The 13,472-nt window shown below is 37.9% G+C and overlaps 1 protein-coding gene across 9 annotated transcripts in view; it reads left to right on the top strand.

Moving 5' to 3' along the window:
- Nucleotides 1–13,472, top strand: part of AFDN (afadin, adherens junction formation factor) — a 141,558-nt gene that overhangs the window by 62,478 nt on the left and 65,608 nt on the right. For all 9 annotated transcript variants that reach the window (XM_087425015.1, XM_087425013.1, XM_087425012.1 and 6 more), the window contains 2 exons: nt 4,673–4,767; nt 5,931–6,193. In XM_087425015.1, coding sequence (XP_087281141.1) covers nt 4,673–4,767; nt 5,931–6,193 — 358 coding nt within the window. The remainder of the gene's footprint in view (nt 1–4,672; nt 4,768–5,930; nt 6,194–13,472) is intronic.

Raw genomic sequence — 13,472 nt, 5'->3', positions numbered from 1 at the left:
ATTTTAAGAAATTTAATGTACTATCATTTTATTCATATCTACTAAGGGATCCATATCCAGAATTCATTTCATTTAATGGAAGCTTATTTTGCAGAAATGTCCAATTTCTTTATTCAGGCTGAGTCTTAAGTGAGAAATTGGACTAAAGAAGGGGAGAACTGTTTTCCTATCCTTCCCCTCCTTCCCCCAAGAAAAAGTTAGAAAGAGGGGGAGAAGGAGGGGGAGGAGGCAGGGACAGAGGAAAAGAGAGAATGAGAATATGGTGAGGTAAGAAAGAAAGAAAGAGACTGAGAGGCAGGCAGGCAAGAGGAGCTGTTTTGGTCACCACTGTCACATAATCTAGCTGTGATGTGCTGGGGAAGAGGCATCCCAAGTCCGTGGCCATGTGTCTGATAATCTTTAGGAGGTTACAGAGGAAAAGAATCAGCCATACATTTGGTATTCACTCATATTTATGATCTTTTTTGTAGGGAACCAGTTTACGTTTTGAGCAGGTTTTAGGGTGTTCCTTAGGATTCTCCTTCATTTCTTCTTGTTAACAAAGCTGTACTTTTCTGCTTGGAATATGTTTCTCAAATTTCGTGCATCTCAGTCTTTGTGATCTTAAAATTGTACCATTTTTGGAATACTTATTTTTTGTCTGTTTTTATATTTAAATCTTATTTTTTTACATGTTGATAGTAGTGATCAAATACTTTTCCATGCTGTATAAAGTTTAATTTAGCATCTTATATTGGTTTGTTGAATTTTCTCCAAACTGATAATACACATTTTCATTGGATATTGACCAAACTTAGAATTTGGGGTTTTTGGTCTTTAATATAAACAAGTGATACTTGTTACCTATTTTGATACTCATATATACTTAAAGTAGAGTCTGAGACTTGTTTTTGTCATTATTTTATTCCTAAAAAGGATTCCTTAACTTTTTCATGTGTTTGTTAATTTCATACTGTAAAATAAAGGAACAATAGAGAGAAAAATGCGTCCCCTTTTTTACCTGATGTGTACAGAAAAATGCATATAATATGACTTATATTAGGTCATCAACTTTGACCAAAGTGTTCTTAGTTTTTATGCCAATTCTATGTGAGGAGAGTTAGGGTTTTTTCCTCCAATAAAGTTAGTGAGAATATGCTCTAAGATTTATGTCTCAATAAGCTACAAAACATTTTTTTATAGTTTCTTAACTGTTTTGTTGGTTCTGGAATGTGAGCTCTGTGGGAGTGTGAATTTGTTCTCACCATTACCTCTAGCACCTAGCACCGTGCCCAGACGTGGGGAGCATTCAGCATCCTTTGTGAGCCCTTACCCCCTCCCTCCGTCCATTCGTAAATGGTACGGCAAAGAGGAAATATTTAGCACCACAATCAAACTAACTTGCCAAGGTTCACCCTGGGAAGCAACTGAAGGCAAAAGCAGAATTGGATTTATAGAATTATTGTAAAAACAATAGAGTAAAAAAACAGCAATTACAGTAAAAACAAATGTGCTTTAAAAAGTGTTCTTAGGCTTTGTTCATAACGATCTATTTTCCTTTAATATTTAGAATATTAAAACTTTCTGATACACCTCAGTTAAAAAAAAAAGCAGACAAGATGCAACACAGCGTGGATAGTAATTTAGGGAGGGCAGAGTTGGCAAATAAAGTTGACGACACTTAGATAGATTTGAATTGCAGATAAAATACCAGTTTTTTAGTGTATGTCCCAAATATTGCACATTCGACTGGATTTCATTTAACAGCCCTAAATAGTATTCTAATGTTTGTGCAAAAAAAAGGAGAAAGAAGACTGTGTATCCAATTGTTTAATTATATATGCATAAAACAGATTTTGAAGATTTGCTTCTGAGGGGGAAAACTAGACAGGAGGCAGGGAAGGGAAGGGTACGTTTCACTGTATACTTTTTGTATCTTTTGAATTTTGAACCACATGAATATATTACATATTTTTAAGACAAAATTATAAAATTAAAAAAAATGTTTTTAAAACCTTCTGGTAGAAGTACTACTGTGTGTGGTAGGGTTGCTTAGATTTATCTCTACTTTTAAATGCTGCAGCTGTGTTTGAGTTATCTCCTGGAAAGAAAGGTGCTCAGGCACTCTGGGCAGAAATTGACTCTTTGTGAATAGCTGTGGAGGAAGGGGAGAAAATTTAAGATTTTTGTTTTAGGCAACAATTTTATACGTTCGTTACTGCCTATGAGATGATCATCAGACTTTTAATAAGGAGAGGGAAATGGACTATTACAAGAAGAAGGATGTCAGTTATTTGAACATCACTTGCCTCCCTTTGTCTTTTCTCCCTGCTTCCCCAAGCTCAAGCCAAACACCATTTTATCTACTGAATCCCATGGCTGCTGTTTAGGTTGTTAAAAATCTGTCTATAAAGATTTTGTAAAAAAAAAAAAAAAAATAGAGACTGGGAAAGAAGTGTATTTTTAATCCATCTGTTGATAGATTTCCATTACAGTGAAATGGTAAGAAAGGAGAGACTGGGGAAGAAGTTTATGTTTCTCCCTTTCTCTTTATTTTTCTAAATGTGTTGATGTAGAAAAGTATATAATATCCATTTATTAGCTCACAAGATACCTTTCAGAAGCATTCAAAACTCAGAATATTAATGTGAATTTTTCTTTCACCCCTAAATAGACATATTTTCATGTTCTTGTATTTTTTTTAACTTTGTGTTGAAATTATTGTTCTTGATCACTTATTTGCTTCTTTTGCTTTCTTTATAATTCATTTGTGTAATTTCTTTGTGACCATATTGCATTAGTCTGTTTTCTTCATTTTTAGTTAATAATTATTCACAATAATGTATTCACAGTTAATAAATTAAATCTTTATTGAATGCATACTGTGGACCAGACACTGTGCCGAGGGCCAGGATAAAGAGATTTTTTTAAAAACCTAGCCACCAAGGAGCTCAGAGATGGGGGAGACAAGTAACTAGAGATCATCATAAAACATGATTAGTGCATTAAGATGAAATAGTCTGTGGTTCTATGGAGGATGAGAGGGACACATGATATTTCTTGACCGGAGTGTTCATTAGGACTGCCTGTGCAGTTTAAAGCAAGCAAAGTAAACATTCCTAGGGGATTTGAACTCAGCAAGTCCAGAAGGGAACTGCCTGTGTCCAGGGAGAGCCCCCAAATAATTCTGACGCTTCATTTGGATCAGGACTTGGAGTTGAAAATAAAATTGTTTAAAAAATGCTTCAATTGCCACTATGTACAATGAGAATAATCCAGCATGCTGTGAAGCAACATGGATGATGAGCCAATTTTATAATGCATATTACAGATTGGTATCTCTCAAATACCATTTCAGTCTCATTTTACCTTTACCCGGATTTCACAGATTTCTGAAATATTTCAGAAATAGAAAATTTTGTTATTAGAATGTTCTTTTGTGTACTCTAAAAGCAGCAACAGCTCTAACAGAACTTGCATATTCATAGTGTCTTTTGTCTGTGAGAGTTCAGACCACACCACAGCTAAGAGATTTTGCAGTCTAAAACACCGTGTACACTCCAAATGTTTAACTTCTGAAGCTCTCATAGCTTACATTCCTGATCTCAGTGACTGGAGATTTTAACTGGCAACTTCATCAGTGATTCTGAAGGTTATTAAGGCATTAGTGAAGTAGGTCAGGGAGGCTTTACTTGGCCTTTTAAGGAGACTTTGCGTAGCATGTACACAGACTAGGCTGACTGTCATGGCTGTGAGATTGTGTTGTGATTCACTGATTCTTTGAGGCACATTTCCTCGTACGTTAACAACTCTGAAATCAGAATAAGTCTTTGATTGACGTCATCCTGTATTAGACGGAATATAGTAGGTGAGAAGTGAATAAACATATCTGGGTGTAAATGGGACAGATGTCTTGGCAGTGGTTCTTCCTCTTCCTCCTCCCCAAACCATCCCCATCATAGAAATTCATGCACAGGGAAATGAAAAACTTCAACTGTCGTGAAGGTAATTTAAAATGACACAGAATGAAAAACCCAGTCTCCTTTTCTGTCCTTCACCCTAGTTCCATTCCATGGAGCTAAGCACTTGTAACTGTAGTTCTTACTGGAACTTAGTGTCAGTAATGAACGTCAGGATCACTTGGGGAGATTGTTCAGAAGACACATGCTTGGGCCTCATCCTCAAGGATTTTGGTCCAGGAGGTCTGGAATGAGCTATGAAGGCTCATTTAAAAGGCTGCATTAGTGATTCACTTGTGCCTCACCAGCCCGTGTGGTGCTGTGTGCTGTAGAGATGGCAGATTTACCGTAGGGAAGGTTCATGTGTCTTTGATGATCTTGATTTGCGAATAGAATTGCTCTTCAAAATCATTAATAAAGATCCAGGGCTGTGTGGTGGAGAAAATTTCTTTTTTTGTCATGAGAAAATGTTGGTATGAATGATGATGTTAGCACCTTAAATTCTATTAAACAGAAGCTTATGTGTTTGTCTTAATTTGAATTTTCTGTATCCAGTAAGTTAAATTGGATGATATAAATTTGGAGAGTTCTTTGATAAGAAATCCTGAGAATTGAGAACTGTAGTGTCATTTCTAAGATAACATTTTGTTTGCTTGCTTTATTTGCTTATTTCAAATAACATGACAAGAACATTAAACTTTGCAAATGAAGCTCTGTTTCTTCTCTTCTCGCAGATGGTTCTGACTCCAGAGATAAGCCAAAGCTTTACCGCCTTCAGTTAAGTGTTACTGAGGTTGGGACAGAAAAGTTCGATGACAACTCTATCCAGGTGTGCAATCACGCTGCAGCTCTAAGCTTCCTTCTGTAATTCTTACATTTCAGTAGGTAATAGCATGTAGCACAGGGCCTGCGACATGGTAGCGAGTGCATGAATGGGTAAAAATTAAAGACTTTACATGTAAATAGAAATAACTTGTTTACCCTGGGTCACTTTTCTTTGCTTCAGTATGCAGAGAGCGGAGTGTGAGGTTATGTCCACATTCCACCTCTAGAAACTTGGCGTGGTCACTGCATTTACTTTTCTCTGCAAGATGGTGATAATTTTTTGTGTGTGAGGAAGACCAGCCCTGAGCTAACATCTGATGCCAGTCCTCCTCTTTTTTGCTGAGGAAGACTGGCCTTGGGCTAACATCCGTGCCCATCTTCCTCTACTTTATATGGGACGCCGCCATAACATGGCTTAACAAGTGGCGTGTTGGTGCGCGCCCGGGATCCGAACCGGCGAACCCCGGGCCGCCACAGCAGAGTGCACACACTTAACCGCTTGCGCCACTGGGCCAGCCCCAAGATGGTAATAATTTTATAGGTCTGTTTCAGGATAAGGGTGATAATCTATGTGAAGTGCCTGTCCCTGGGTCTGAAACCTAGTAGTAGGCATTCAATAAATGACAATTAAAACGTTAGCTGAATACAGTTCTCAAGTATTTAGTTAAAACAGAGTTTCAGGTGTTTTTTGAGAAAGGAAGGTCAGAGTTCATCACTTCATTGAAGTCGAACTTGGGCAAATCACTCTTCCTCTGTATTCTTGTTGTGAAATGATGGGTCAGATTATTAATGTCATTTTCAATTCTATCATCCCTTCCTTAGCACAGCAGTAAAGCAGGTAAATGGGAATTTGTAATAATGATCTGTATAGATTTATCCATTAATATCTAATAAATGTGTAAGATGACCATATGCTTTTTAATGCAGAGTTACAATATGCCTTAAATCAAGTTACTGCATGTTGAAAATAAAATGTTCAGGTTTTTTTGACAGTTTTGACAGTGTTTAATTACTTTCATACTACTGGAGGAAAATCCACTAAAGAAAACACCAAAAATCCAGAGCTTATTAGATTATATTATCATAAAAAGGGAACTCACAGTTTTAAAATTCTGTTTTCTAATACTATGGACTCTATGATGGAAGTTTCTGTGATTTTATTTTTAGTTGTTTGGTTCAGGAATTCAGCCCCATCACTGTGACCTCACGAACATGGACGGAGTTGTCACTGTCACACCAAGAAGTATGGATGCTGAGACTTACGTGGAAGGACAGCGCATCTCAGAGACAACCATGCTGCAGAGCGGGATGAAAGTGCAGTTCGGGGCGTCTCACGTGTTTAAGTTTGTGGACCCCAGCCAGGACCACGCTCTCACAAAAAGACCTGTGGACGGAGGCGTGACGGTTAAGGGTCCCAGACATAAACCTGGGTAATTATTCTACATCAACTTTAAGAATTGTGGAGTGCTCTGATTATGCCTAAAGTAGTCTGAATTAGGCATAGATTATGTTTTTTCATTTTTTATTTTCTTTTAATTTTAAAAAATTCAAAGTGGGGTTTGTGGTTCTGGTTCTTGTTTTGGGTTGGTTTCAGAGGGAAGAAGAAAGAAAGGTCTTGACTTCATCTTAAAATTGGATGTTGCAGCTAGTTTTTAAATGATGTTTAAATTTTGTTTTTTAGCCGATTCTTTAAAACAGTACTTTATTTGTTGTTTTGTGAAGAATTATGATGTTCTGAGTGACTGACGTTTTTTGCTGAGGTGTTTTTTCTATTACTGATAATGAAGCAGATTACGATGTCTTGAGGAATTCAGAGTATTCTGGCTCCACCTAGTGCCCTTCTGAGGACTTGCAGTGTGGGCCTATTAACTGGAAAACAAGAATCCTTACTGACAGTCTAGTAAAGCTTTTTTCTTGGGGCGGGAATAAGACTCCTTTTTGGAAATGACAATTTTAAGAAAAGAATATACTGTGAGCCACTTTATTATCCATTTTGCAGGTTGATAGGGCATGGACTAGGAAAAAGAGCTGCAGGAGCTTGTCCCTGCTGCTGTTTGGAGTAACCAAGTCTGCTGCAGTAGAAGCTCTCTGCCCCAGGAGCACAGACACAAACGGCTTGGTGGTGGTCTTCTCTCTGTTACCTGTCCTGTTGTTTTGTTCCATGACCTCCTTTGGTTGACCACCCAGAGCTGATACTTGGGGCCAGGTGTGAATTTGTAGAGTTTCTTCGTATTGGTCTTTGGTCAGTTTATCAGCAGTATATCTTCTACTTTGATTGTTCCTGGTGGGTTATCACTGAACTCTGCTTCTTTTTCCATCCTTCATCCGTTCTGAATCCTGGCAAAGGAAAAGGGTGAAAGGCAGATAGTACAATTCAGACCTAATGTCTTTCTCCCAGATGAACACTTTGTAGATTATCACACAGGTTCATGTAGGCAAATTGGATAGTAGAAATTTCATGGGCGGTTTGAGGTCTTCTGTGCCCAGCCTCTTGCACTGAGCTCCAGGTTGCAGCAGAAGACCACACCTCTTAGTTCCCCGAGAAGACCAGCATGTGCCTTTACTATCTGCTTCGCAAAATCCATTTACTTTCTATTTATTCCTAGGATGTTTCACCAAAGAAATGATCATATGAAACAGTTTGTTCTGATGTGTTGTGTGTTTTCAACAGTACCTGTTGGTTATTGCCTCCCATTTGCAATTGTGCTTCATTTAGTTTTATATTTATTTTGATGGTGTTAGTAGTGTTACCGTCCGTACCCGTTGATGTGTATAAACACTATTCTACAAACTGTCTCTGTGCCGCTATTACAGTCCATCCTTCAGTTTAGCTTGGAGATGCTTTTCTGTACGTGAGAAAATCAGTCCCCTACTGTTGTTTTGCCGTAATGGTTCTTGCTTTGGAGGCCTGCAGTTGTTTCTTCTCATCATATATTTGTGATCAAGAGCAGAAATCATTTAAGAATATGACTTAGATTTAATTGAGAAGAGTGTGCTGTGAAATTTTATTATTCTGTCATTTTCCTATGAAACTAGTGAAAACTGCTTAGTGGTTGAATATATCACTACTTACATATCCGTCCATAAATTAAAAAGGACTTTCATTTTTTTATAAACATTACTTTTGTTCTAATGTCAAACTGTTATACAAATTTCTAGGTAGATAGCCCATATATTTTTTTTCATGCATGTATATATATTTTTTTATTAAGGTATAATTGTCGTGTAATATTATATTAGCTTCCGATGTACAACATTATGATTCGATGCTTGTATATATTGTGAAATGATTACCACAATAGGTCTAGTTAACATTCGTTACCATAGTTACAAAAATTTTTTTTTTCTTGTGATGAGAACTTTTAAGATTTACTCTCTTAGCAACTTTCAGATATGCAACACAGTGTTATTAACTATAGTCACCATGCTATACATTATATCCCCTTGACTTATTTATTTTATAACTGAAAGTTTGTACCTTTTGACGCATTTCGTTCGTCTTCCACCCCCTGCCTTTGGCAACTACCAGTTGGCTCTATGTGTCTGTGAGCTTTGGTTTGTTTTTTTTTTTAGATTCCACATATAAGTGAGATCATATGGTATTTGTCTTTCTCCATCTGACTTATGTCACTTAGCATAATGCCCTCAGGGTACATCCATGTTGTCACAAATGGCACAGTTTCCTTCTTTTTTATGGCTGAATAATATTCCATTGTATATATACTACATTTTCTTTATGCATTCATCCATCAGTGGACACTTAGGTTGTTTCTATATCTTGGCTATTGTAAATAACGCTGCAGTGAACATGGGAGAGCATATATCTTTTTGAGTTAGTGTTGTTTGTTTTCTTCAGATGAATATACAGAAATAGAATTGCTGGATCATATGGTAGTTCTATTTTTAATTTTTCAAGGAGCTTCCATCCTGTTTTCCATAGTGGCTGCACCCATTCACATTCCCACCAGCAGTGCACAGGCCTTCCCTTTTCTCTGTGTCTTCGCCAGCACTTGTTGTTTCTTGTCGTCTTAATAATAGGCATTCTGACAGGTGTGAGATGATATCTCCTTGTGGTTTTGATTTGCATTTCCCTGATGATTAGTGATGTGAGCACCTTTTCATGTACCTATTGGCCATCTGTATGTCTTCTTTGGAAAAATTCAGATCCTCTGCTCCTTTTTTGTTGGGGTTGTTTGTTTTGTTTCTATAGAGTTGTATGAGTTCTTTCTATATTTTGGGTATTAACCCCTAATCATATAAATGATTTGTAAATATTTTGTCCCATTCCATAGGTTGCCTTTTCATTTTGTTGATGGTTTCCTTTGCTGTGTAGAAGCTTTTTAGTTTAATGTAGACCCACTTGTTTATTTTTGTTTTTGTTACCTTTGCTTTTGGTGTCAGATTCAAAAAGTCTTCGCCAAGACCAATGTCAAGGAGCTTACCAGCTATGTTTTCTTCTAGGAGTTTTATAGTTTCAGGACTTAACATTCAAGTCTTTAATCCATTTTGGGTTAATTTTTTGTATGGTGTAAGTTAGTGGTCCAGTTTCATTCTTTTGCATATGGTGGTCCAGTTTTCCCAACATCATTTATTGAAGAAATGGTCCTTTCTCCATTGTATATTCTTGGCTCCTTTGTCAGAAATTGACTATATGTATGTGGATTTATTTCTGGGCTCTCGGTTCCATTCCATTGATCTATGTGTCTGTTTTTATGCCAGTACTTTTTTTTTTTTTTTTGTGAGGAAGATCAGCCCTGAGCTAACATCCATGCTAATCCTCCTCTTTTTGCTGAGGAAGACCGGCTCTGAGCTAACATCTATTGCCAATCTTCCTCCTTTTTTTCCCCCAAAGCCCCAGTGGATGGTTGTATGTCATAGTTGCACATCCTTCTAGTTGCTGTATGTGGGACTCGGCCTCAGCGTGGCCGGAGAAGCGGTGCGTCCGTGCGCGCCTGGGATCCGAACCCGGGCCGCCAGCAGCGCAGTGCACGCGCTTAACCGCTAAGCCACCGGGCCGACCAAGCCAGTACTATTTTGATTACTGTTTTTGCTGTTGAGTGGATTCCAACTCCTAATGCCCCTGTGGACAGCAGAGTGGAACCCTGCCTGGTTTTTTTGCACCATTCTCTCTCACCTTCTGGCGCTATATTAGACAGTGCTCTGCTACTATTCATAGGATTTTCATGGCCAGTTTTTGGAAGACCAGGTCCTTCTTTCTAGTCTGTCTTAGTCTGGAAGCTCTGCTGAAACCTGTCCACCATGGATGAACCTGCTCTGAAATACCAGTGGGATAGATTTCAGCATGACAGCAACGTGCAGCCACTACAGTGTGACAACCAATAGACAGGTTCCCTGACCAGGAGATGAACCCGGGCTGTTGCGATGAGAGCGCTGAATCTTAACCACTTGACACCAGGGATGGCCTTTGATTACTGTAGCTTTGTAATATAGTTTGAAATCAGGGAGTGTGATGTCTGCAGCTTTGTTTCTTTTTCCAGCTTTTGCTATTCGAGGTCTTTTGTGGTTCCATACAAATTTTAGGATTGTTTGTTCTATTTCTGTGAAAAATGCCATTGGAATTTTGATAGAGATTCCTTGGAATCTGTAGATTGCTTTGGGTAATATGGACATTTTAACAATATTAATTCTTCCAATCCATGAGCACGGAATATCTTTCCATTTATTTGTGTCTTCAGTTTCTTTCATCAGTGGCTTGTAGTTTTCAGAGTACTGGTCTTTCACCTCTTTGGTTAAATTTATTTCTTAGTATTTTATCCTTTTTGATGTAGTTGTAAATGGGATTGTTTTCTTAATTTTTCCTTCTGGTAGTTCGTTTTTAGTGTATAGAAATACAACAGATTTTTGTGTATAGATTTTGTATCCTGCAGCTTTACTGAATTGGTTTATTAGTTCTAACAGTTTTTAGTGTGGAGTCTTTAGGGTTTTCTGTGTATAATATCATGTGATCTGCAAATAGTGACAGTTTTACTTCTTCCTTTCTGATTTGGATACCATTTATTTCTTTTTCTTGCCTAGTTGCTCTGGCTAGGACTTCCAATACAGTGTTGAATAAAAGTAGTGAGAGTAGGCATCCTTGTCTTGTTCCTGATCTTAGAGGAAAAACTTTCAGCTTTTTACCATTGAGTATGATGTTAGCTGTGGGCTTGTCATATATGTCCTTTATTATGTTGAGGTACAGTCCCTCTATACCTATTTTGTTGAGAGTTTTTATAAATATCATAAATGGATGTTTAATTTTGTGAAATGCTTTTTATGCACTTGCTGAGATGATCATATGATTTTTATTCTTTACTTTGTTAGTGTGGTGTATCACATTGATTGATTTGTGGATGTTGAACCATCCTGGCATCCCTGGAGTAAATCCCACTTGATCATGATTGTGTGATCCTTTTAATGTATTTTTTTTTTTTTTGTGAGGAAGATCAGCCCTGAGCTGACATCCGTGCTAATCCACCTCTTCTTGCTGAGGAAGACCGGCTCTGAGCTAACATCTATTGCCAATCCTCCTCCTTTTTTTACCCCAAAGCCCCAGTAGATAGTTGTGTCATAGTTGCACATCCTGCTAGTTGCTGTATGTGGGACGCGGCCTCAGCATGGCCGAACAAGCAGTGCGTAGGTGCACACCTGGGATCTGAACCCGGGCCGCCAGTAGCGGAGTGCGCGCACGTAACCGCTGAGCCACGGGGATGGCCCTTTTTAATGTATTTTTGAAATTGATTTGCTAATATTTTGTTAAGGATTTTTGCATCTATGTTTATCAGCGATGTTGGCCTATATGATTTTCATTTCTTGTGGCATCCTTGTCTGGTTTTGGTATCAGGATAATGCTGGCCTTGTAAAATGAGTTTGAAAGAATTTTTTCCTCTTCTATTTTTTGAAGAGTTTGAGTAGGATTGATATTAACTGTTCTTTGAATGTTGGTAGAATTCACCATTGAAGCTGTTTGGTCCTGGACTTTTGTTTGTTGGGAAGGTTTTGATTACTAATTCAGTCTCCTTACCTAGTAATTTATGATGTTCACATTTTCTGTTTCTACATGAGTCAGTCTCAGTAGGTTGTATGTTTCTAAGATTTATCCATTTCTTCCAGGTTGTCCAGTTTGTTGGCATATACTTGTTCATAGCAGTAGCTGAAGGTTTGTCAATTTGTTTATCTTTTCCAAGAGCCAGCTCTTAGTTTCAGTGATCTTTTCTCTTGTCGTTTTAGTCTCTACTTCATTTATTTTCACGTTGGTCTTTGTCATTTCCTTCCTTCTAGTAACTTGGGGCTTTGTTCTTCTTTTTCCGGTTCCTTGAGGGCCACATGATACATGTATTGTTAACTGCAGATTTCAGGGTCTGTGGCTTCAGAGCCTTAGTGGTGGTATTCTAGCAAGGTAGCACAGTGTGATATTGATGGTCAGTTTGGGAATTTCAGGGACTTCTGATGACCCATCGATTCATTTATGTATTCATCTAGTCTTCATTCATTGAGCACGTGTGTCATGTGGCATTGCGCTGCGTGCTGAGGTGACCAAGAGATGGTTCTTATACACAAAGGTCATACTTGGACAGTGTCATCAAAGTCATAAATAAAGTCACTTTGTAATTGTTCACATATCCAGAATGCAGTACAAATGAGTCCATGTTAAACTTGAAAGTTTTGATAGGTTTAAAGAAAAAAATAAAAGAGCTTTGCATGGTGTTGAGTAAATTTGTTATTCTAGGATGATAATTACAAATGGAATCAAGAAGGCTTTGGTTCTATTCCTGTACATCCATAAGAGGAAGTTAAGGACAAGTAAGGTGTATGTGCAGCTTTGATAGATGAAAGAGGGAGGAGAACTATCATATTTCCTATTTTAATTGTTAGAGACAAAATAACTGAATTTCTCCTTCAAACCAGTGGAAACCAGCAGAATATTTTCTATGTTTTGTGGATATCTTGGTGACAGAGGATAACTATTTAATTTCAAAAAACTTTGTAATGTATTGCATGAAGTCATGTCCAGAAAGTTGATATTTAGCCTTCAGTAAAAGCTTTTATTTTTCTCAAAAGCTACTATTTTGAAGTGTAATATTATTTTGTAGTCTAAGATGATTTTCTTTTCCTAGTGATGGAGTAGAAGAGGAATTTGTACCTGCTTTTCTAGTTTGAAAAATTGATTTGGGGGGCGAGCCAGGTGGTGTAGTGGTTAAGTTCACCTGCTCGCCTTTGGCAGCCTGGGGTTTGCAGGTTCGGATCCCAGGCACAGACCTATGCACCGCTCATCAAGCCATGCTGTGGCCACGTCCCATATACAAAGTCTAGGAAGATTGGCACAGATGTTAGCTCAGGGCTAATCTCCCTCAGCAAAAAGAGGCAGATTGACAACAGATGTTAGTGCAGGGCTGCTCTTCCTAACCAAAAAAAAAAAGTGTTTTGAACTTCTGCATCACTTTCTGGTTTCATTCTATAGATTGGGCTTGAATAAAAGATTCAAATTACCATAGTGCTTTGAAATTAAACCGTGTATTTTTGGAATATTGTAACAAAAGAGATTTTCATTCTTTTTGATGATTTTGTGCAGAAGCCCAGGAAATTTAATCACTGACTCATCCTGTTGGTTTCCAGGTTTTTAGGGCTCTTTTCCCCCTTTGCTTGGGCCTCTTTCATGGGCTGGGACCAGTGGATTGCATTCCTTCTTCATTCATACCAAAGAACTGTAGC

Source organism: Ceratotherium simum, chromosome 38 (assembly GCF_057802395.1).
Source record: "Ceratotherium simum simum isolate JZ-2026a chromosome 38, ASM5780239v1, whole genome shotgun sequence".
Lineage (NCBI taxonomy): Eukaryota > Metazoa > Chordata > Mammalia > Perissodactyla > Rhinocerotidae > Ceratotherium > Ceratotherium simum.
Note: the sequence above shows the minus strand (reverse complement) of the source record. Positions and strands in the feature narration are given on the sequence as shown.